A 25,568-nucleotide genomic window follows, 5' to 3' on the forward strand; every position below is an offset into this window, starting at 1 on the left:
CTTCAACGGCCCTGCCTAGAGAATGCATTAAACAGGGCAGGACAAGCACAGGGGGCATTTTATAGGAAATTCCATCTCTTTCCACAGAGACAAGTTGGGAGAAGAGTCTTGCCTTAACAACCCATGGCAGGGAGAGGTCACTGGGGACTGAAGGGGAAGGTTTTTCCACTGGAGCACACGGAGGGCTCAGAGGCTGTGGGGTACCTTGGGTCAGGGAACTCTGCCACAGGCAGCAGAATTCTTGGAAAGATTGGTAATACTGGACTTCCAGGGCCAGGGTAGGATTTTCCAGTCAATTGCAGTGGGATGGAGGCTCTCAGTGCACTCTGCCCATTCCAGGGGGAATGTCCAGTGGCACGAGGGGGCAGCTGAGGTGACCATCACCCACAGGGGAGGGGCTGTGGGTGACAGCCCAATAACTGCAATCTGTTCCTCTGCACACAAAGAATATGAGGTAGAGATCAAGTGTTGACTCTTGTTCAATGCCCCATGCTCATGTGTACATGGCAGCATAGTCCAAACCCCACATGTCCCTAAATATTTTCATATTTATTATTTTATCAAAAACCCCATGCAGAAGAGACAAAGGAATAAGTAAAGAATGCCCCATAGTTGAATGGGAAGGCCAATAGATGGATGATACAGATTAACAACTTATTTCTGTCTGGTCTCTTGAATAAGAATAGTTACGTTTTATTAATGTATATTCAGACAGAGATATATCCCCACACTAAATCAATTGCTTTTGGAAATAGTATTAAAACAAAGTAGAAAAGGGTGGTTTAGATCTTTGCAAGGCTCACTGAAGAGATATTAAATTTTTTGTGGACTTTGTAAATTTATTTCCATTAGAAACTCCCAAACTCTAAATGACTTCTAAATTATATATCCTGTGAGGGCAAAATAAAAACCTAAGTTTTAATTTATATATATAAAAATTACAGCTGAGATCCATGATTTTATTGTAGTGCCTCAATCCCATTAACACTGAGAGAAGTCAGATATTTAGATATCTTTGTGGAGAAATCCTACAAAATGAGGTTTTTAATGGACAATTTAATGGAAACAATGCTGTGTGTGCAATAGCCGACAAAAAAAAAAAAAAAAAAAAAAAAGGCAGGAAAACCTCTGGAAAAAACGGCACAAAGAGGGATAGGAAAGAGTTGTGAAGATTTGATATGTTATGAAATCAGTTTAGGAAGGGGAGATACTGAGTGAGCAGAGTGAGGAGCACACAGGTGTTGGTGCAGCCTGGTCTGCCCCTCTGTCTCTGGCTGCTGGGGTCAATTCCACCAGGCTGGGGTGTCCTGGACATCAGCCCTGCTGGGACTGGGCTCGACCTGAGCTGGGATTTCACACCTGCCCCTCGCATCCTGCTGCTGCTGCTCAGTGGCTTCAAGAAAGAGGAGAGCAGGCAGCAATCTGTGAGTGTCAGGTGACATCTGCTACCTGAAAAATCACCCTGCCGTCGCCCCGAGTGCTGTATTGTAAAAACGTAATTGAAATACCTCACGGTATTCCATAAAACGGCACTATTAAATGTGTTACATAAAAATGCAGGCAAAGGTTTTCCTGAAATATGCTTAATGTAAATGAGGAATATACTGAGTCTGACAGGCAGCTGGAAGAAATGTTGCCATACAGGATTTAATCTGGGTTTGCTGTTGGTTGTCTGCAAGCCACCACTGGCAGGGAAGAGCTGCTATGATTTCCTGAGCAGCACTGAAGTTCCTGATGTCTTGGACACGGTTTTTACTCAAGGGAATGCTCTGGGAACAGCCCTATGCTGTGGAGGGAGAATGAGAAAACTTTGCTGCCAGTAACAGTTGTCTGCAAGGCCAGAATGAGTCAACACAGAAAAGTACACTTGCTTGTGTGATGTTCTTTGTGCTTCTGACTGTATTCCTAAATTCCCTAAAAATGTTTCCTTGAAGAAATTTAGGGATTGTCTGGGAAGAAGAAAAGTTTTGCTGTGATTGTTTCAGGAAATCCTCTCATGATTAATCCTCTATTTATACTCGAAATTTCTGTTCTCAGACATTTTTTCCCTGTGTCAAAGAAATGAAGGAAAGAACAGAATGACTGAAGAAGGCAGAAAACATGCACCTAAATTAGTAATTTAGTTATGATGTTTTTGTGCTGTACTTACATCTGTGTTTCCAAGAGCTGGTTTGATTCTCTAGCAGTTTCTTCTTGGAAAACCCAACATGTTTAGGAAGGCATTGACTCATGGCAGAGCTAAAACTGACAACATTTAAATGTAACTCCTTCCATTAATAGTAATGGAATTCACGTTGTATCATTATCATGGTTGGAAAGCCTGACAAAAAGGAAGGAAAGAAAGAAAAAAAAAAAAGTAGCACTACACAGCATTGATTTATATGGCTTTTATGTCAAGAACATGTGTTGGTGCTCCCAGCTGGGCTATAAAGGGCACAGGCATTCTATTGCCAAGATTTAGGTGCCCTTTGAAAGTACAAAATCAGGTTTTGAGGCAAGGGTTAAAGTTAAATCTTGACAACACACAGAAAATGTGTGTTGAGAAGAAAGAAAAGGTACCAGGAAGAGGTCAGAAAAAGGATTTCTTTAACATCAGAAATCCTTTATAGAATAAAGAGGGCCACAATAAAATATCTTTAAGTCCAAGGGGATAGTTGATGTCAGGCAATGAGAGAATTTCTTATGCAGTTTTAGGTTGTACACTGACGATTCACCAGCTCAGTTGGTGGGAGCACGGTGCTGATATCACCAGGGTCATGGGTTTGGGCTGTGTATGGGTGATGCACCGAGGAGCTGGGCTCAGAAATCCCTGTGGGTCCCTCCCAGCTCAGAATATCCTGTGAAATCCCTCTCAGAGGTGGCTGTGCTGTTGGACAGAAATGCAATGGCTGCAGCTGAGCCTGTGGTGGCTGATGCAAAGAAAGCTGAGTGAAGAGCTTGAGAGCAAAGGAGGATAATATGGCTTGGGCTGCAAGCTGGTAAAAAGTGTGGGCTTGGACTGTGAACAAAAAAACACTTTATTTACAACAAATGGGGTCATTCCCAAGGGAAAGATGAGAAGAGACTTATTTTTTCGAGCTCAGCCTGAGATGAGTCCAGGGGTACAGGATACTATGGTGCAATCTTGACTTTGAATTGGACCCAAGAACAGTAATAAAACCAAAATTGTTCAAATCATTTAAGAAGAAAAATCCTGTCTGTGCTCATGCTCCCTATTTAAATTTCCTTAAAACAGCATTTCCCTCTTCTACCTGTGCTGCTGAGTTTTTAATACATCTATTTAAATGCAAATTTTGACTTTTGGTCTGTAATCACAAAAATGTTTGACACATAAATTTTTATCAGCAATGTAATTTTATAGAGAAGCAGTAATGGAGTGGTAGGGCACAAATACCGGGGTGATGCATTGCTCACCCTATTGCAGTGTGGGGAAGTGCCTGCTCCAGTGTCAGCTGATGGGAACAATTGTTTCCTCAATGCTCGACTTATTGAGATGCATGTGCTGCTCCAGAGAACTTTTGAACTGTACTTGGAGTGTTTGCTTGTGTACCAAAAGCTCCCTGAGGACCATCATTCCTTTGTGTGCTCTGAATTGCCGGGATGGCAGTCCTGACAGCTGGATCTTCAAGAAGGGAAAGTTTTTTTTCCCCAGCCCAGCATTTTTCTCCTCAGTAGGTTTATTGCCACAGACTTGCCTGATTGGGGGATGTTTTACCATCGTGGTGTCGAACCCAGTGCAGGTTACTCTTTGCTTGCTGCTGAGTGTGTGGTTTTGTCGCAGTTTGGAAAGACAGGTGTCTTCCAGGGAAAAGCCAGAGCTTCTCTTGGAATGGAGTCTGTACTATTATAATTTTGAAATTAAGGGGCTTTCAGGCAAAGATACGGGGATAGGAATAACAGTTCTTTACTAGGAATATTAAAAATGTAGTGGTACAAGAAAAAACAACAAATGAACAACAAAAAAACACTGACAGAGTCAGAACACAACCTGACACGCTGTTGGTCAGGGTGTTGGTAGCAGTGCAGTCAAGTCCTCCTGCAGTGACAGATGTGGTTCTGTTGGAGCAGAGATGATCCTGTAGAAGGTCCAGTGGTGGTGAGATGGGTCTGGTGTTCCTCTGGCAATCCAGTGCACACAGGCTGTGCTGCCGTTCCCAATCTCAGGTTTTATCCAGGTGGGAATGCTGGGCTCCTCCCCTGGGTGGAGCATCTCCCAATGGATGATGGAATTGTATCAGCCCTGCAGTGAGCCTGGATGGCCCATGAACAGCAGAGATCCCTGCAGGGAGGATGGGTCCTGGAAGAGAGAAAGAACACTGCTCCAGCTGGTTTAACAGCTGCCCATTAACAGAAGATACCACCCCCCCCCCGCCCCCCAATTTTGAGATAAAGAAAAAAATCTCTTCATCCAGTCTCAACAGATGTGAATAGAATACATCTTGCATTTGCAACCCGAGACAGGTTTGTGTTTTATCTTTCCCCACTTCCATCAGACAGTCTAACCCTGGCTGGGGTGTTGGTAGCCACCAGCCCTGGTGTCCCTGCCAGGGCCACAGCTGCTGAGCAGGGCCACAGGAGCTCCAGCTGCAGCAGGCAGGGCGGGTTTGCCAGAGCTGTTCTGTCTGTGTGCTGTGATTGCTGCAGCAGCAGTCAGTGCTGGACTGGGCAGTCAGGGTTTGGCACAGCTGGGGTGGCACTGCTGCCACGGCTGCTGCTGTGGTTGGATGAGCCACAGATTCTGCCAGACAGAATGACAGAATATCCTGAGCTGGCAGGACCCAGGTGTGGAGGCCCTGGAGCCTATAAGGGGAACTTCCAGGACAATCCCTTGGACAATCTACCACAGGCTTCAAAAATGCCACAGCACTTAGGGTGAGGAAAAAAGTTTTCCCCCATGGTGCTCTGCAGCACTATAGTAATCCACCTCAGTTTTGCTTTGCCTGTTGGCCTCTTGGTCTTGCCCACCTCTATTGTTCATCTGTGTCCCTGGTTTGAGAGGTTTCTCCTTTCCCTGTTTCCCCATTGGCTGTGGGATTGCTGATGGTCTCCACTCATGTCCCCTGTAGGTCACTGCCCTTTGCCCTGCCCTTGTACCTCCCCTGTGCTCTCAGACCTCTGACCCCACATTTAACCCTGGACATCCTTTGATCTGAGCCTTTCTGTCCTGGGAACCCTTCAACATGAGTCTGCAAAATAAACCTTGGTGGAACTTTATACAGGAGACCTTTCCTGCCTTTCTTCACTGAGCTGCCCGTGGCGTGTGTCAGTGTGGAACTTGAGTGCCTCCTGTGTGCCCTCCTGAGTGGCTTCTGGAGGGGAGCTGCTTTTTGGGGAGAGGTAGCAGCAACCACCATCTATCTCCACGCTGCTACACATAGGATCATCCACTCTCCCCCCTGGCCCTGCACAGACACCCCAGCAATCCCACCCTGGGCATCCCTGGCACTGCGGTCCAAACACTCCTGGAGCTCTGGCAGCCTCGGGCCGTGCCCATTCCCTGGGGAGCCTGGGCAGTGCCAGCACCCTCTGGGGAAGAGCCTTTCCCTGGGATCCAGCTGAGCCTGCCCTGGCAGAGCTCCAGCCCTTCCCTGGCTGCTGTCCCAGAGCAGGGATTGGAGCTGCCCCTGTGCTGCCCCTCAGGAGGATGTTGAGGACCAGAGTGAGGTCTCCCCTTGGGCTCCTCCAGACTGAACAGACCAAGTGCCCCCAGCTGCTCCTCGTGGCCTCCTCTGGATGCTCTCTCAGGGCTTCATGTGTTTTCTGTGCTGGTGCCCCAAACTGCACCCAGAACTCGAGGTGAGGCAGCGTTAGGAAGCGCTGTTTTCCAGTTTGTGTTGGCTGGTCAGTGACAGGGCAGAGCAGAACGTGGTGCCAGGCATGAAGGGAGTGTTAATGCCAGTCTTAACTATACCCATACAGTGAGCCAAGTCTGTGCCTCCCTGCGATAGCAGGCTAACATTTACTTAGTTCTAGTATTAAGTGAATGTAGGTGGCTGCTTTCATTTTACTTATTGTTTAAAATAATTCTTATATTATGGCTAGGATCAATATGAAATGTCAGATATTTTATTGTACTTGCAGTCACAGAGGATAACACACTTTAGGTTCTGCACATTCTGCATTTTATGTTCCCTAGATACCCTGGCATTAATTACATACTTCAGATAGCAAATGACAGAGGATCTGAAGGGCACTGTGCTACATTTTCATTCTCATCATCTCTATCTATTTCCTGAATTTAGACAGGTTGCAAAGTACTACTGAAGACTTGAGCTGTATTGAAGCCTTTTAAAAAATAGCAGTAACATATCCAGTGTATCAAATAGTCTGGTTCCTCGGTGTTTGTCAAAGGACAAGAAATTTGGAGAGGAGGAAAATCTTGAACCAAAAGCTGTTTGAGTGCATTGAGTCTGGAGAAGTTATTTCTTACCCACTCCACTCAGTGGGCTCATTGCTGATTTCCCTGCTCACTGAAATGTCCTGGGCCCTGTTCCATTGCCACTCATCTCTGCTGACTGGGTTTGCCTTGCTCTGCTAAGATCTGTTAATTCACTGCTGATAAGGTTGGAGTGGGCTGGATCATTTGGTAACTCTTCAAGGTTAACCAACTTTTTTTTCTGAAATGGCTTTTTATGAAACACTGTTTAAGGTTTTGAAAATAATTGACACTACCTTACCTAAAAACCTGAGATTTGAGTGCAGCCATCCTCATAGTTTTAGTGAGATTAAGATTTTGCTCTCTTTCCCCCTCTCTCTCTGTGTTGTAGAAACACTCACATTATTTTTAGTCCATTTCTGCTTTGCTCATGTACAAGAACAAGTGTCCTGAGTATATCTGTGAAGTGCTTTACTTTCCAAGTGCTTATGTAATTTGCTGGATGCTAATGTTTAAATGTTTGCATATTGAAAAAAAGAATTTGATTTTGTATATTCAGAAACACCACACTAGTGGTTTTCACTCCTCATTCTGGTCAACCTGCTTTCACTTAAGCAGCAAGCAGATTTCATAGTGTAGTCATGCAATTCTTATAATAATTTTGACACTGGGAATTAATTGCAGGATTGATCAAGATGTGTGTTCAATGCACATCTGCACCGAAAAAGTTTCCTGTAGGAGGTTGTGATCAGTGTCAGCCAGTTTCTCTTTATTTGTGCTGGCCCTTTTTTAGGTTTTTTTTTTAATCCATGTTATGGGCTTAGTTTTTGGATATTGTCTTCACCAGTCTGAATCTTGAGAGTTTGTGTCCTCAAGTCATCAAAGCACGGGGTCTGCCAGTTCAGAGCAGCATCTGGAGCTTCAGGTGCAGCACCAGCAGCACCCCCTGCACCTCCAAAAGTCCAGGAAGATTTTCAGATCATGCATCATTCCCATGAGCCACTCCAGGACACCGGCTTTGCTGCAGTTAACCTTCTTGACCCTCCTTGTCATGTTTTGCCTTTTAAGTTATCTGATTTTTCTGCTTTTTATGTAATAAACACCTCATCAGTCATTTTGGTCATGGTGTATTTGTAGAAGGGCTGGAAGAGGAGGAAGCGGGCTCACAGTAGCTAAAGCCAAACCAGAGGTATAGCCCAGATGAAATTCAGGAAAGGAGAAATCCCAAGGGGAAGAGAGAATTATTTTTATTAGCAGTTTATCCTCTGTGGTGCCCTAGATACCTGTGCTGATCCTGGGGAAGGGGAAGCCTGTCACTGCCGAGCGCTGAAGGAAGCTCTCTGTGCTGATCTTTGGCTGCAGAGGAATCAGGGCAAAAATGGAACCTGAAAAAGGAGCTTTCAGGTGACAGCTTTGGGCTGTAATACAGTGCTTCAGACCCATTTTAAGGTATTTAATATATATTTGCTGTCATGCTTTTTTTTTTTTTTTTAACTTGTAGATGTTTTATTTCAAATGGGAAAAGTACAGGTGAAGAAATGGTTAATGGTGAAACTTCTGTCATCTGCTGTTGAGAGGACATAGCACATATTAAATGTTAATTTAATGCAGGTTCTGGGTGCAGATTCGTGGTGCTCAACCCTTTGCCAAGCTGTTGTTCAAGTTGGATTGCTTGCAGGCTGGCACATGTAAACAAAGCACTCCCTGTTTGATCCAGTGCCCGGATGGAATTCCTTAGGATGGAATTAGCAGCTGGCCAGAGCGATGGGGCAGTGCCAGGGAACTCCTCACACCTTCACAGGACTCTGAGTTCCTCCTGATGGGTGTCAGGGCTGCAAGGTTTGTGAACCCAATGTCACAGCCTGTGGCTGAGCACTGGTGGTTTGGGGTCCGTGTAGATCAAGGCTCTTGAATTAAATATTGGTCACATCAGTTCCTGCATGGAAGAGGCTTCTGCAGCGTTGGCATCCTGAACTGCAAATAAAGGAGCTAGAGGATAAAAGGGATAGAAATAGGTGTATTTCTTCCTCTTTCACTGCTGGATTTATGCCCTGCTGGGAAAGCTGAGTTGTTTTTATAATTATTGCACTTGTGCACCTCTTAAATGGACTTAGTAGAAGTTCATTAAGTAGAAGTAAAGTTGTGCTTGCTAGGCAAGCCATAATCCAAAATTACAGCAGGTCTGAATGCAAAACCAAAATTTTTAAAGAGAAAACTCTAAGAAATACAGCATCTACTTTTACTTTAGTGTTAGGACTATTATAGCTATAAATCCAAATTCACTGCCATTACTCATCTCTCTAAGGTGTTGATTTTATAAAAGTGATGCTAGGGAAAAAAAAACCCACCCAGAAGTGAATTAAAATCTAAATCTTAAGTTATCACACAAATGTTTGCTATTTATACTGTCCATCTGTCTATGGTGCCTGACAGATAATCAATATACTCTTACTAAAAAAAAAAAAATCCTGTTGCTCTGGAGAAACCCAGCACTGAGCCCAGCCAGAAGTTCCTATAACACCCAGGCAGCTCTCTGTGCGTAGCTGCATTTGTAGAGTGACCTGAGAAATAATAAATAAAAGAATATTTTCTAATAATTGAATAGTCAAATAGTGGGATTGAAGGCGAGAACGAAACATCTGTTTCCTAAACTCTGTGGTTTTGGGCAAGGCTGCTTGGGGCTGCAAGGAGTGGGCAGTGCTGCCTGCTCTCGGCTGCACCAACACTGATTTATTTGTGTTTTTTGCGTGGGGGGAAATGTTTGCATTTTGCTGCTGAGGTTTGGAAGAAATTCAGCTCTTCTTGCTTGGTGATCAGCAAGCTGTTGTGTGGAGTTAAATTATTTTTCCCTCCTCGTGGGCCTTTCTGTTGAAATTTGGGGCTTTTTGGGGGCTGGTTTCAGTGGGAGGTTGGTGCTGTCTTTTGGTGGAAGGAATGCCTCAACTCCAGCTCCTACAGATGACTCATGTATCACAGCTAATCAGAGTCACAGTGGTTCTTCATACATCTGATTATCTCTGTTTGTAGCAGGCTTATTTTCATTAGGGAAGCAAACTCTAAAGCTATAATAATCCACTAAATTATTATGTGCAGTTGTATAGATGTGAGCTGAATTTTTTTCTTGGTATCAAAGAGAAATGGTCACTGCAGTGAAACAAATTCTACTTGTATTTGTGCAAGTCCATGAATAACTAAATATGTAAAATGAAACATTTTTTCTTATTTACTTTTCAGGTTTTGCAGAATGATATTTTTGTCTGTTTTCCAGCTCATGATAAACTTCTGTGGTAGAATCTTCCAGTTAAATCTGAAAGGTTTTTTGCAGGTCTTTGAAGTACAGGCTTTTATCTTGTTTGGGATGTGTGGGTCTTCTTAGCAAGTTAATAGAATCTACTTCCTGAGACATTACAGGGTAAAATGTTAAATAAATGCATTATTATTGCATTAAATCTCAGGGGTAAAAAAAAAAAAAAAAAAAGCCAGTTTGGAAATAAATTTTTTGTTACTGAGTGACTTTTCAGGGTCTTAAGGATTCAGCCAAAACAAAATTGAAATAGTTACAACAAAAAAACCCTGCAGCACACAAGTTCTATTTAGCCCTATTTAGTTCTCTTAGTGAGGCATTTTTAATCTTTTCAATGGTGAGTTTGAGAGTTAACTGTTGATTTTGTTGATTTTATCAGTACTCCAACATTATGAACCTTTGACCTGCTGAAAAGACAGTGACCAGGTTCAGTTTGGATTTTCAGGAGTGCCACATCTGTGTAGTTGGTCTGCTTTGGCATTTTGGGGGTCTAGAGGTGAGAGCAGCCCACCCTCAGGACTCTGCTGCTGTCTGCCCTGCCACCACTGCTGTGACAGCACTGGCTGCACCATCAGCTGCTTTAAACAGGTTAATAGTGAGTACAAGTGTTGGGGTGCATCAAAAATGGGCGTGAAAGCAGCGGGGAAGGAGGTGCCTTTGGCCGGTGGTGTGGAATATGTCCCGTTGCTTTTGATTGTTTGGCTGTAATTGATAGCACATCGTGCAGCCAGCAGAAACCCAGAGAGCTCCAGAAGTTACCTGTGCGTGGCTGGGTGTGCAGACATTGTCACTGGCCGTGCCAGCTGTGTCTGTGGCTCGGCTGCAGGTGTCTGTGGTGTGCATCCCTCGTGCCCCTGCACATCCCACGCCCCTGGCAGGCTGCAGAGGCAAACCACGGGCAGCAGCCTCGGTTTTTATTCTTATCGTGTTGGCGCAGAGAAAATGCCCAAAATACCTCTTGCAAAACAACAAAAAAAAAGTGCCTAGAATATTTATTAATTTATCTTGCAATTAGAAATTTCCTGGTCGTTGTCCTGCCCTGGGACAGGTTTCAGAGTAGTGATTGAAGCCAGGGCGGAAGAGACGTCATCTTTTAAAGTCATTCTGTCAAATCTAAATTTGTTTAAAGGGCAGTTCATAGAATTTCAGAAAACACTGTTTGTGTCTTTCCCCACCCTTCCCAGATTTTGAAAAGTTATTGCTTATGTCTCAAGGAAAGAAATGAAAGGGCTGTGAGAGAGCAGGCAGCTCCCTGCACAAATACACGGCACCGGTTCTGCATGAGAAGCAGCGCTGAACTTCGTAGGAAGAGTATTTTGAGCAGGACCAGTTGATAAGCACTCCAGAATCAATATTTCATGTTATTCTACTATACAAATATAACACTGATAGCGGCAGCACTACAAGAGGCTGGAAACAAGTCAATGTCACAGGCAGTTGGCATTCAGGCTGCATGTCCAGCAGGCAGCTCCTGCCGCTCTCGCTGTGCTCTGGGCAGGGCAGCGTGTGATGGAGTGGCAACACCACCTCTGGGTAAGTCTTCCTAACCTTCTGCCCCCTTTCCTGGAGCCACACTGAGAAATTTCTACAGAAGGGCTGGCGCTGAGTTTTTCTCTTTTTCCTAAACTGTGTTGAAAGGATTGATTGTAATGCCCTGAAATCAAAATTTTGTTACTGATCTTCAAATCGACCGGCCGCAAATATTTTGCTCGGGGAATTAACTCTGGTTTTGAATCAGATAATTCTCTCACAATAAAGACTCTGGAAATTGTCTGTGAGGAAGATCAGCGCTCTTTGGCATTTATATGTTTTAGTGAGAGGATGCAGCAATGGGAAGACAGAATAATGAATTTCCAGGAAGGCAGGGAAGTTAGAGGAGTATAACTGGTGCTTATGCCTATTATTGTCGCAGGTTTTTGACATATAAAGGGGTTTGCAACCCTTCTCTTATCAGAGCTAATGCCAGACAATCAGTCACCCTGGCACAGCGGTTCTGTGCCTCACTGTTAGTAATGCTGCTGATAATTGATGTGCAGCAGCAGAATTTATAAATGAAATTAGCTCCCCAAAGTTTAAGTATGACTGTGATTGAAGCAGTAATGATAGAGTTCATGCGAGTAGGTTTGCCATTTATCTGAATGTATCATTACTGACAGTGCTTTTTCGTTAACATTTTGTTATCCTTATTCATGTCATTGTTATAATGTCCTCTCAGATACCTGCAAATTAAACTGACTTGTACTCAGTGCTAATCCTTCCTGCCCACCCCTGCACCTCCTTCTTTGGAATTCATTCGTGCAACACTGGATTTTTAAGATATTTGGGAACATCTCCAACATAGTCAGAGGAAAGTGCTGTTCAAATAATTGGGGAACAGCTTTGGCTTTCTTGCCAGTGAAGGCTTTTCCATGCTTTATTTGTCAGGAAGACACAATGTTAGCCTTTTAACTCAAAATTCAAAAAGTTGGTTTTAGCTACAAATAAAAGTGAATAGAAACAGAATTTTTAGCAATCCAGCAGTGTTTCAGACTTTGGACTCAAAATCAAGAGAGCCCCACATCACCATGGATTTGATTATATCTTTAGCTAATCATGGAGACTCTTTTTTAAAAACTCTTAAGAAAAATTACTGAAGGAGACACAATTTTTGTGAAAATTCCATGGTAATCTGAAAATAAAATGATTAAATGTGAGTTGGGTCAAATAGATTCTGATTTTTTTAAAATCATATGTCTGTGTTCTGAATCTTCAACACCAGAACTTGACTATCTCGTTTTGTGATTGTTTTCTCTTGTTCCAGTTCCTTCTGCATGTAGAGATTTTAAAGGGCAGAAGGCTTTTGGTATTAGTGAATATCAAAGAATTTGTTAGAGAAAGTTTCATCATCTCCATTCTGTACAACAAAACTCCAGAAATTCTGTGCAAAGAGGCAAGGTTAAAATAGTTCAAATTACCTTGATTTACTTTAAGGATAGATAAGTACAAATGGTTTGCTCTTTTTTGTTTATTTGTTTGGTTTGGTTTATTTGTTATCGTTTGCTTTGGTATTTTTGTTTTACTAGACCAGTTTCTGTAATAAGCTATACTGAGATCTGAAAAGGAAAAGGTTATATTTGTATCTTTCCCATCACTGGAGTAATTTTTCTGAATTTCAGTAAAGATGAGGAGAAAAATGCAGCAATTTATCAGACAATATGTATAAATTCATAGAAATGCTTGTTTTTAGAAACCCATCCAACCCTCAACACTGACTTAATTTTAGTTCTCAGAACTGTTTTGCTTTAATCCTTTTCCAGCCACAAATTAAACTGAAGAAAGTGTTTACAGTGCATCTACTGCATTCCAAGGGAATGGTCCACGCTTCCTGGCCTGGCTGGTGACTTTTGTGTTTTTTACCTCAAGAGGAGGTTGAAAGGAGTGAACACAAATGTGATTTCAGAAGGTTATGCCTGGTTTTGGTAGTGCTCATTTCTGCAGCAAAAGAACTGGAGGGCTTCCAGTTTATTCTCTTTTTTAGTACAGGAGCTGTCATCTTTGAGCATGTTCAGCAAATTCAGTATCATGAGGAGACAACAGGATCAAACAGGATCTCTCCTGCTCAAAAAATTGTAGAATATCCTATATAAACATACATGGTTCTGCCTTTTTGGCAATGTTTGAATATTGGGACCCAAAGGAGGTAGAGAAGCTGCAGCTTCTCAGATTTTAAATCTTTGCCTGTTTAGCATTTTGGGGGGATTTTCACCTGGGTTTCTGGTAGGAGGACCGTGGTGTTTGATTTCCTGGATACGTTTATTTTGAAGTGTTCCCTTAAACAACACATAATTTCTGACATCAGGTTTTGGTTGCTTCATTGAATGCAGTTTATTCTTCTAGAGGTTTATATTTAATTAGTAATGCACTAATTGATACACCAGACAAGTTCAGTGAAATCAAGGACACAACCTCCCCAAGGTTTTGCCAGCCATCTAATTTATATGAATTTCCTCCAAGTCATGACAGTGATGCTTTAATCCATTAAAAGCCACATGGAAATTCAGAGACAGAACAGACATTTCTTAGTTTCCGAGCGGTGAAGTGTAAAACCTTCAAATGGCAGAGTTTAATTCTGTGCCAGCCCACTGCCTGTGCCCTGGTGTGGGGATGGGGAGCGTGGCTCAGTGCTCTCCGTGTTGGTGCCGGGATGCTGAGGAGGGGCTCAGCTGCCTGCTCAGGGCTCTCTGCTGTGCAGAGGGGTGAGGACACGGCCTCTGATGGAAGTTCTTGGAAAGGATGGATCAGTGACTTGTTGCAGCTGTTTAATTCCTGCTGGGGATTAGGCATTCTTCATTTCCATGTCTATCTCTCCATCTCTGAGGATAGACTCCACTGAGGCAGGGGGAGTAGGGGTTTTGGAGGCTGACTTGGACCAGCAGAGATCAAAGTCAGGTGAAGATTGCTCAAGAGCTGTCTCTGCTCGCTGGTGACAATGGTGGGGTCTCTGCATGGTGCATCCAGTCTTGCAGTCTCTCTGCCTTCTGTAAACTTCTCAGAAGGCCAAAATCTTGCCCTCCCCTTTGCCTTTGGGCAGGATGTGTGACCCCTCTTGACCCCAGTCTGGAAGTGGGGGAGTTAAGCTGAAGGACACCACTTAGGAATGTCAGGAGCTGAGTTAGAGAAGCCCATCTCTGCCGCAGCTGGCCACCAAGGGAGGTGCTGAAAAGAAGGACACTGAAATGTCAGCAAACCTGGGATTTAGCTTTGTGGTTTGTTTTCAAGGACAGTCCTTATTAACCCAGTCCATAAACTGGTTACCAACAGTAACCAGAGCAGTAGTCGTCTCTGTTTGTAGCAGGAAGGACTTTTCATAAAAGTTTATCTTCCCTGAGCAAACAAATTTTAATCTGTGGGTTCCATCATCTTCTGCTTTTTAATAGTATTGCTCTTTTAATATCACTTCTTTTCTAACAAGATCATACCCTGCTCCCTTAGGCCATGTTAAAAAGGTCAGTCACTGAGTGGTATTTTAATTTAAATAAAGAGTGAAAGACAGAGTGTTTTTGCTAGAATACTAAAAGATCACCTATTTAAATCTTCCTTTTAATGTCTGTTTAACTATCTTTCTTTGAGGCTTTTTCTATGACCTTCAACATAATTTAAACTTAATTTTTAATTCATTATTCATGCCATTAAATACCGAAACCCGTTTCTTGCTGCAGTTTATTTCTCTATTAAATGCATGTGTTATAGTGGTTTTGTTTGGTTCCGTAATGAATTCCGATGTACTGGCATTTTAAAACACAGTAGAAAAGATTGCCTATTTGGAGAGGTAAAAATCCTCGATGTGTAAATGCTGTATCACACCAACAACATTATTTCAGGTAAAATAAGGGGTCGGGGGGAGGACAGGTTGAACTTGGGGCCTCTTACCTCGATAAATTCTGTATAAATGCCACTGTCCTGTGCTGCCCTGCGTGGGCTGGGGATGGGCTGCTCCCGGTGTTCCCAATTTCTGAAGCGCTTCAGCCGCACACAGCAATGTCTGTGGCAGCTCCCCTGACACCTGACACCCGCTCCACATCATTGTTTTGGTTTTCCCACTTTTTTCTCACTTGGTAATTGAGTTTCATGGCTTGGCGCAGGAGATGGGATGAGCTGCAGATAGTTATGTTATTATAGATTAGCCACAGTGATACTGGGGTTTGTAGAGACCCGATATGCTGCAGGAAAGCACCCAGAACTAATATCACCAAATAAAGGAAATAAATTAAGCCCTTAAAATGATGTATTTTCATTGCCAGGGAGCAGTGTTTTTCCACCCCTCCTAAAGCTGGTACCTCATTTGCTGTAGCCAAGTAAGAGCTGCACCCTTGCACAGCAGTGTGAAGAAGATGCATAGATTCTCACCGCTGCAAAACACATGCACAGTTATTTCCTTGTTGTCTGTCAGCATTCAGGTACTTTAGTAATATAAACTTCTGTCTCTTTCCTCACTTGATTCAGTGGCCTGAAGCGTGGCACATCCACAAGCAGCTGGGCAAATAAGGAAAAATTCCAGTGTTCTGTTCCTGTCGCCTCCCAGAATTTCTGTCTGACAGTCATTAGCAGCACAAATTAGTTGCAGAAACTTTTGAAGAGAGTGCAGTGCACTGCTAAGGAAAAAAGAAAACAAGGTTAAGTTGTAAGAGTGAAGTGGCAGAGCTATAGCATTTTACAATGTTCCTGTGGGGTTTTTTAAAGCAGGGGAGAGACGGCATTTCCCAAAAGCACAATTTCCCTAATTTGGGACAGTTCTGTGGGTGGCAGGAGCACGGCTGCCACATGACCCTGGGGCATTGTCAGCACTGTCACAGTGACCTGCAAACCTGCTGGGGACCCCTGTGTGTCCCTGAGCCAGGGGTGACACTGTGGCTCTGGATATCCCTGTGTGTCCCCAGCCAGGGTGACACTGTGGCTCTGGATATCCCTGTGTGTCCCCAGCCAGGGTGGCACTGTGGCTCTGGATATCCCTGTGTGTCCCTGATCCAGGGTGACACTGTGGCTCTGGATATCCCTGTGTGTCCCTGATCCAGGGGTGACACTGTGGCTCTGGATATCCTTGTGTGTCCCCAGGCAGGGTGGCACTGTGGCTCTGGATATCCCTGTGTGTCCCTGTGGCAGGGTGACACTGTGGCTCTGGATATCCCTGTGTGTCCCTGATCCAGGGGTGACACTGTGGCTCTGGATATCCCTGTGTGTCCCTGATCCAGGGGTGACACTGTGGCTCTGGATATCCCTGTGTGTCCCCAGGCAGGGTGACACTGTGGCTCTGGATATCCCTGTGTGTCCCTGATCCAGGGTGGCACTGTGGCTCTGGATATCCCTGTGTGTCCCTGATCCAGGGGTGACACTGTGGCTCTGGATATCCCTGTGTGTCCCTGAGCCAGGGTGACACTGTGGCTCTGGATATCCCTGTGTGTCCCTGATCCAGGGTGGCACTGTGGCTCTGGATATCCCTGTGTGTCCCTGATCCAGGGTGACACTGTGGCTCTGGATATCCCTGTGTGTCCCTGATCCAGGGTGACACTGTGGCTCTGGATATCCCTGTGTGTCCCTGATCCAGGGTGGCACTGTGGCTCTGGATATCCCTGTGTGTCCCCAGGCAGGGTGACACTGTGGCTCTGGATATCCCTGTGTGTCCCTGATCCAGGGTGACACTGTGGCTCTGGATATCCCTGTGTGTCCCCAGGCAGGGTGACACTGTGGCTCTGGATATCCCTGTGTGTCCCTGATCCAGGATGACACTGTGGCTCTGGATATCCCTGTGTGTCCCTGATCCAGGGTGGCACTGTGGCTCTGGATATCCCTGTGTGTCCCCAGGCAGGGTGACACTGTGGCTCTGGATATCCCTGTGTGTCCCTGATCCAGGGTGACACTGTGGCTCTGGATATCCCTGTGTGTCCCCAGGCAGGGTGACACTGTGGCTCTGGATATCCCTGTGTGTCCCTGAGGCAGGGTGACACTGTGGCTCTGGATATCCCTGTGTGTCCCTGAGCCAGGGTGACACTGTGGCTCTGGATATCCCTGTGTGTCCCCAGGCAGGGTGACACTGTGGCTCTGGATATCCCTGTGTGTCCCTGTGGCAGGGTGACACTGTGGCTCTGGATATCCCTGTGTGTCCCTGATCCAGGGTGACACTGTGGCTCTGTGTCCAGCTCTCTGGGGCCAGACTAGCCAGTGCTGAGTCAGCAGTGTGTGACATCCCTGCCTCCTCCCTTGTCCCCATTCTGGGGCACAGCCAGGAGATGCAGCCTCTGGCCAGGACAGCTCCCAGTGCTGGGGGAGCCATGGGCTATGCCTGAGGTGTTTGATGAGAGGTTCAGCTCAGCACTGCTGGTGTTTTTCCCTCCCAGGCAGCCCAGTGGGCATTTTCAGCCTGTCCCAGTAACCCTGGGGCCAGCACTCCCCTTCAGCTGTCCCTTTGCTGAGCAAACCCCAGCGTGGCCCTGCCATCCCCAGGCTGCCAGGGCCGATGGATGGGCTCCACAGCTGCCTTCAGTTCATGGAATCCACATATTCTGTCACCCCAGAAGACGTCCCTGGGAAATTACCTCCCCTTTCTTTGCTCTTTGAGAAGAGTTATTGTTTGGGAGCTGAACTGGGATTAGGTGCTTTTTATCCCAAGATATATCTATGTATATCTTCATTTTTTTTTTAATCCCCTCCTTCCTTTCCCACCTCCCCTTTCAACATTTTGAAGGAAGGAGACAATTTGTGACAAGGTTAAATTTGTTGAATTTCTGTACTGCTTGTTGAAACACACCATTGGGACAGGATTGGAAATATTAATGAAATACCAGCCTTCTACTGCACCGTTCCCAATTCTGTGTTGGAAAATACAATAATGGATGGAATAATCTTCTAATTCTATCTCAAAACAGATGGAATGTGTGTCCTGGACCATATGGCTGCTGATTTGGGCTCTTTGGGGTATCCTGTTGCTTTTACCATGTATGTTGTTGCTTTGGATCTTGCTGGTGTGATGTTGAAGCACATCTATTTCGATTCTTCACAAGTTCTTAATTAAAAACACTTTAACTGTGAAATATAGCTAGATCTAGGGCTGCCTGAGTTTTGTGTCAAGCTTTATATGAAATATATGCAGAGAGCCATTTATTGGGTGTGTAGAGAGAAGATGAAAAAAGAGCCTTATTCTTCTGTATATTTTGAGTTTATTTTAGTGTCATCAGTGTAAAAATAGTTCTGTTAATTTTGCTAAATGATACTGTACATGTGCTTTTCTCAGTTTATACAAAAGTGGTATTTGTGGAAAGCTTAAGATAAAAAATTATCTTTAAATTTGTCAGAGAAACAAGTCTCCTGTTTCCATTCCAAAAAACCCTCCAAGATGGATAATCTGGAGCTTGTGAAGGAGCCATTATTAAATCAATTCTTAAAAAAAGAAAAATGTCTATTGATGAGCTGAGCTCTTATTAAAAAAATGTGATTATGTTAAGGCAGTGTTGTTGTCTTAGCGAGATTCAGAAGTTTTTTTGATAAATGACCTCTCTTGGGATTCTCAGCAGAGAATTTTGGAGCTGGGATGATTTTACAGCCCATTGGTGGTGCTCTGATTTGTGTTACTGTCCTTGCCAAGCGAGCTCTGCTGGGGCACAGCCGTGACCTTTATGTAAAACAGTTCTGTGTCACCTGTTCGGGTTCTGCAGCAGAACAAGGCTTCACTCTGCTGCCCAGCCTCGCTGCACATGCTGCTAATAAACAGATTTTGGCGATTTTCCTTCCTGCAGAGCTATGCCCTGTATCACATTCAGTTACAGCCAACGCCCTGTGCTGAGCTCAGCTCCAGCACTGAGTCCCAGCAGCCCCGGGGTGTGCAGGGTGCCCCCAAACCTCTCTGTGTGCCCCCAAACCTCTCTGTGTGCCCCCAAACCTCACTGTGTGCCCCCAAACCTCTGTGTGACCCCAAACTTCTCTGTGTGCCCCCAAACCTCTCTGTGTGACCCCAAACCTTCCTGTGTGACCCCAAACCTCTCTGTGTGACCCCAAACCTCACTGTGTGCCCCCAAAACTCTCTGTGTGACCCCAAACTTCTCTGTGTGCCCCCAAACCTCTCTGTGTGCCCCCAAACCTTCCTGTGCAACCCCAAACCTCTCTGTGTGCCCCCAAACCTCACTGTTTGCCCCCAAACCTCTCTGTGTGCCCCCAAACCTCACTGTGTGTCCCCAAACCTCTCTGTGTACCCCTAAAACTCACTGTGCCCCCAAACCTTCCTGTGCAACCCCAAACCTCTCTGTGTGCCCCCAAACCTTCCTGTGCAACCCCAAACCTCTCTGTGTGCCCCCAAACCTCTCTGTGTGCCCCCAGATAAAAAGGGCCCCACACAAAGATCACTGTGCCCAAGTCCCTGCTCCTTGCAGATGTTCCCAAAACAAGCTCTTGTGGCCGAGAGCATCACCCCGACGCTGCTGGAACTCTGACAGGCTTCGAGCTGGTGCCCTGGCACTGGGACAGCAGGTGAACTTCGTGACAGGGATTATTCCATCTCTTTATCCATCTCCTGGAGGAAGAGCCTGCACTGACGAGTTCAAAGTTCCACCTCTCCGTGGTGTTAAATATGAACCTTGCTTCTTGCTTAATTAACAGAGCCTCTTTACTGTGGCTTTTCCTCAAGCTGAGCCTTTTCCCGTCCTTGAGTGAGGTCTTGCTTTGGTATGATGTACTCAAACCAGTCAGAGGTGCAGAACTTTTCTGAATAATAAAATTCCTGCTTTAGTCTAGATTAGTTTTTATTTTTGTTGTGGTAATGCTGTTTGAAAATAACAGTCTTTCGAGTGACTGCCATCAAATTTAAAATCAGTAATTTTAACAAAACCAAAACATCTTTCAAAAAGATAAATCCCCTTAGGATCCATCTAGAAGTGTGTGGTACACTGTAAACAGAAGCCTTAGACCCATCAGCTTCACCACTTGTCCAACATGAACAAATTTTTTTCCAGCGTGAGCCTGTCTTTAACTGAGATAGAAAGTCAGTATCATTCTTTTTGCCTCTAAATGCTTTATTAAAAGTATATATTTTGTGTGAGCCTTTGCACCTACAGAGACTTCTCTTCCCAAGATGAATTGGAATGGTCCCCACATGGATGTAGAAGCTATTATTTTCCCAGCAGGATGTTAAACTGCTCATCAACTCTTGCAGAGCCGAAACACTTACGAAAACCACGCAGGTGAAGGAGCTGCAGCTCTAATAACCATGGTCAGCGCTTCATCTCCAGCCAGGAAATCATCTCCCCATCAAGGAAGCTCTGCTCCCAAGACCTGGACACTTTATGGTGCAGGGAACTGTTTTACTGGGGGGCTGGAAATCACCAAAAAAGGCTCAGCTTTTTTTGATGAAGCAGACACAAATTCTGCCCGTATCACAAACCTGCTCTCTAGGTAGGATCTGCCTGCTCCGGCTCTTTTCTAGCCCTGTTTTGCAGGGTGTTGCCTATTAAGCCATTTTAGATAGAACCCCTACACCTCCCACCCTGACTTTGACCCCATTAGTGTGGTGTGAAAGGCAGAAAGAGGAAATCAAGTCTGTCAATATTGAAATGCATTTCTCAAGTGTCGAGGAGGGTTTGGTAAACTGGTTAAGCCACTTGTGCCAGGAGTTATCCATAATTGTAGATTACACTGAGAAAACCTGATCATTCATATTTCTTCTTTCTATTTTTAGGTGGGGGTTTTTTTGTTTGTTTGTTTTTTGTGGTTGGTTTGTTTGTTTTTCCTCAACTGTACAAACCTGCAACAGTGCCTATTATGAAAACTATAGTGATGGTGATTTAAAACTGATAGGATTGAAGAAAATGAAAAGTGGATTAGAGTAACCCCAAAGAAATAGCACTGAGTGTTTGGACAGGGACTTTTCATGGGGACATGTACTGATAGGACAAATGGGACTGGCCTGAAACTGGAGGAGTTTTAGATTAGCAGTTAGGCAGGAATTGTTCCCTGGGAGGGTGCTGAGGCCCTGGCACAGGGTGCCCAGAGAGCTGTGGCTGCCCCTGGATCCCTGGCAGTGCCCAAGGCCAGGCTGGACACTGGGGCTGGGAGCAGCCTGGCACAGTGGAAGGTGTCCCTGCCATGGCAGGGTGGCACTGGATGAGTTTTCAGGTCACTTTTACCCAGGCTATACCATGGTTCTGTGAATATATTGCATTTAACACTTGCATAATCTGTATTATACGATATTTCAACACCCTGTTCAGCTGAGCTGTGGAAATCCACGTTAGCCTTTATACTCATGCAGCACCTTCGCTGTGGTTTGTGTTCATCCCTTCTTGCTGACTTGGATTTTCTGCACCTTGCTATTTGTTTCTCTTTGTTTGCAGCGATGGTTGTCGAGTGACTTGCCATCCTCCCAGCTGACTGTGCTGCCTACAACTCCCATGGACAGTGAATGTTTTCCTGGCACTTCTCTTTGCATTCTGTAGTAGCTGTCAGCTTTAAAATTTCTGTTATATTTCTATTTAAATATTTCTATTCATGGGGGTGCAAACATATATGAGCAATGTCTATAAAGCCCTTCTTCTCCAGATTATGAAGCAGTAACTGATGCTGTTTCTCTTGCATGTGGCTTATTTCAGACTTAAATACTTTCAATGCTTTTTTTTTTTTTTTTTCAGTGTCTGAGTCTAATCTACTTCTGAACATATTTGACTAGATATACCAAGTTCTATGTTTTTCTGGGAATACAAGATGCCCTATGCTATTAATCTTTTTACAGCAATGATTGACTCAAATGGATTGTGGGAAAAGGAAGAAAAACATATTTAGCAAAGATCTCTGGTAGAGTTAATTTGTCTCCCTGTGGCTCTGAGATGTGCAATTCAGATTTCTGCATGCTGTGGACACTTGTCAATGTATTGATGAAGTCCTGTGGGAATACAGCAGCCTTAAAGAATATTTAAAAGCAGAAATTCCAGAGTACTTTATATGGACGATATTATTTTTGTTCTCAGCAAGTCTAAAATACGGCAAAACTGAAGGATATCTTATTTATGTTTTTAAACAATAGATGAATTTTCAGGATGCTCATTAAAATGAGGAGTAGTAAATGATGAAAGGTTTTCTTTAATGGAAAATAAAAATGTCATGACATCACCAGAATATATTGGAGACCAGGAAGCAGAGCCACTCTTGCCCAGAATGCCGATGAGCTGTGCTGCTCAGGCTTTCTCCTGCAGGAAGGAAGGATGTATTTTCTCTTTCTGTTGTATGTTGTTATATATTTATACACAAAAGTGGATAATGCAAAAGAAGTTATTTCGTCAGGAATGTCCAAGAACTGCACACCAGGCTGGGAGCAGCTGAAATTTGTTCATTAAAAGTTCATGGTCTGTTGACCTTTTCTCGTTCAAGCCTTGTATTGAGTCCATCCCTTATCTCTGCTGTGCATGGCAGATTGTTTAGCATATTTCTTGTGTAGAGAGTGACTTTGAGTGCCACAAGGACCTCACTTGGCACTTGCAGGCATAAGCAGAATGTGTTTGAAAATGTTGCTGTGCTCTCTAGTGGATAATTTAGTTATAAGTGCCTAAGAAATTAGTATCAACAACAGTTACCAATTTATGTTTCACTTAACTGAAAGACCTGCAGCGAGACCTTCAGCAGAAGGGCTGTGTGTGCAGAGGACAGCTCACAGGTTTTACCGCACACATTCCCTTTCTGACATATTTAGGGAGAGCCCACATCCTGTAGAAGCTTTTTATAAAGGCTGGTTTTCAGTGGTGCAGGCAGCAAGGGGACTCTGTTTGACAGCCTGTCTCAGATCACGAAAGATGTGCTTCCTCCACGTGCTGTTCCTGCCAGCAGCCCTTGGCTGGCCCCGGGGCACCCAGTTATCAGTGTTTGAGACACTCCTCACCCCTCATCCTCTGGGATTCCACAGCAGGGGCAGTGTCCATCTGCTCCTGACCTCTGTGGGTGCTCCTGGTGCCATGGCTCCTTTCTGGGTTGGTCACTGAGCTTGCAGTTGGCCTTCCTATCTCCGTCCTTATTTCCTTGAGTCTGTTCAAATCATTGTACTCCGGCCTGTGCTCTTCAGTCTTCAGGCAATTATTCTCCAGCCCTATTCTTTGCAGCCCAACAACCATCCCTGGTGGTATCTGCAGAGTTCTCAGACAGTTCTGGGGTGATTTACACTGTGGCTTGGGCTGTCATTCCAATTGTCCTCTCCTTTCCTTGGCCCCTCAGTCATTCTGCATTGAGGGCCTGACATTTCTGCTTGTCTGAGTCATTTCCAGCTGCATTAAATTTATTGAGATTATTATTATTTGAAGATTTATATAGTAGGATTGGCAGAAATAAAAATGTCTTTCCTGGGGAAACTTGACTTCCATGGTAGATTGGCTTCTTTGAGATGGGCCCAGGACTGTGTACAAAGATGCCTGGAATGGTGAATCCTTGTTCTAATGACCAAATAATTGGAGCAGGAGATTTGAATCAAACAACATCCTGTCCCGTTTCTCAAGAGAAATAATTTGGCTGGATTCTTCATTGAACTTCTGTTGTCAAGGTCACGAATGAAAAGCTGTGCAAACTTTTCCTCTTGTTTCAATGGACGGTTTCCCATAAAAAATCCTAAAACCTGCTTGCAGTTGTAGCTGACTGCATTTCTGCCATTTTGCAGGTGGATGGGCAGTGGTTTGGCTGTTACTGAGTTGTGCACAGGCAAGTGATATCATATCTCTTTGGAAATGGTAAAAATTATCCCATTTTGTGTATTTTATTGATCAGTATATGGTATAAGACTCATCCAGAGAATTAAATCTTGCTGTATTCTCAACAGCTCTTCAAGTTTGGATTTGGAGTAGGTTTACACTAATGGAAAGATGTTTCCCTTCATCCACATGCCAGCCTCTCACTGTTCCAGGTGATTCAGTTGTGACTGTTCAGGTACCTTTCTTTGGTCTCCTGTTTGTAAACATACAAACAAATTGAATAGGAAACAGCAACGAGAATCCAGGATCCAGTTTTCCCTTGGGGAGTGTTTTTCTTCTCCTTGGTTTTGGCATTTAGATAAGATTTAATTTAGTTTCAGGTTTCATGCCAGATTTCAAGGTAGCGATGAGTTTTAATTTTACATTTGTTGTTTCATGCTCTCATAATAACAGTATGAATTCTACAATCTCAATAAATACTGCATCACTCCACACGTTAGAAAACACAGTTTATTTGCTTGGGGTGATGTGTAGTTATAAATATGTAAACAAATATGGAATATTGTGTTCTCTTGAAATACTGGTAAGTTTGAAGGATGCAGATGGAGCAGCCATTTAAAAATCTTAGAAGGGCTGTGTTGGGAAATCTGCAGGGTAGGTGTGACACTTGGAAGGCGTTTGTGGCATTAGGAACAGCTGAAGTCACTGTGTGAAGTGGGCATGAAATAATAAAAGTGCCAGAGCAGAGGTGATGTGGTGGTGGTCACTCACTTCTCTGGGTGTGGAAGTTAATAAGAATGGGAGATTCTTTAATGGCATTCCAAAAATCATCCTACTCTGACTTCGAGTTCAATTAGTGAAATCACCCACACCCCACAGCTCTTTGAATGATACAAAAAAGACTTAATGATGTGTGAGAGTTCACAAGAATGCAGGAAATTTTATTTTCTGTTGTAAATTGTGCCTTACTCTTCCCATTTTATTAAAAGGTGATGGCACTTCATTGTCGAAGCTTTGGCAGCCAGAGCCTTCCAGCCTGTTGTAAACAACTGATCTAAACAACTTCCCTACAAAATATCCCTGGCCATTGTTCCTGGAGCTGCAATTCAAAAACACCTCTGGTGCTTTTCTATTTTCCAAATAATCACAGTCAGGTTGTACTTGCTTGTCTCTTAAGGTTATTAAATATATGTGGATACAAAAATGTATATAATGTTTATTCGGTGCAGCAGATGTTTAGGTGAGCATCATTGGGGCTTGGGGGGTAATTTGGATCACTTGTTTTTCTTGAGTTCTCTGTCCTATTGATGGAATAATGGTGAACTGCATTTCTTTTAAAAGTCTCAGTAAATGTATTAGTTTGGGAACATTTCTGTGATTTTTATGCATAGAAATATAAAAATATAGAGATATTACAAGTATATATATCTAAAAGGATAACCTCCTAAATCTTTTTATTCTTTATGTTGAGCTTTCCACTGGAAGGAGATATGACATACTGAAGTTTTGAGTAACATTTATTGCAATGCAGTAAAAAGTTGACTTGCAGTTTTATTATTACTGTAATTTTCATTCAAAATTTTATATCCACAAACTAATTTTTTTTCCGTTGAAGTCAGTGTGGAATATGTTGTCCTGAATTTTCCATGTTTTCCTTACGTGTTGTTCAGAGTGTGAATGCCATTTTGTTTCCCAGGTAAAATTA

The 25,568-nt window shown here is 43.9% G+C and overlaps 1 protein-coding gene across 5 annotated transcripts in view; it reads left to right on the plus strand.

Annotated features, from left to right (window-relative positions):
- RBFOX1 (RNA binding fox-1 homolog 1) overlaps window positions 1–25,568 on the plus strand; it is a 1,151,472-nt gene that overhangs the window by 517,866 nt on the left and 608,038 nt on the right. The window contains exon 1 of one of the 5 annotated variants that reach the window (XM_058422644.1): window positions 11,175–11,213. The exons of the other annotated variants lie outside the window; for them this stretch is intronic. Coding sequence (XP_058278627.1) covers window positions 11,190–11,213 — 24 coding nt within the window. The 5' untranslated portion in view covers window positions 11,175–11,189. Of the gene's footprint in view, window positions 1–11,174; window positions 11,214–25,568 lie in introns of those variants that run through there. 5 annotated transcript variants of the gene reach the window in all.

The sequence above is a fragment of the Hirundo rustica genome, chromosome 15 (genome assembly GCF_015227805.2).
Source record: "Hirundo rustica isolate bHirRus1 chromosome 15, bHirRus1.pri.v3, whole genome shotgun sequence".
In the NCBI taxonomy this organism is placed as follows: domain Eukaryota; kingdom Metazoa; phylum Chordata; class Aves; order Passeriformes; family Hirundinidae; genus Hirundo; species Hirundo rustica.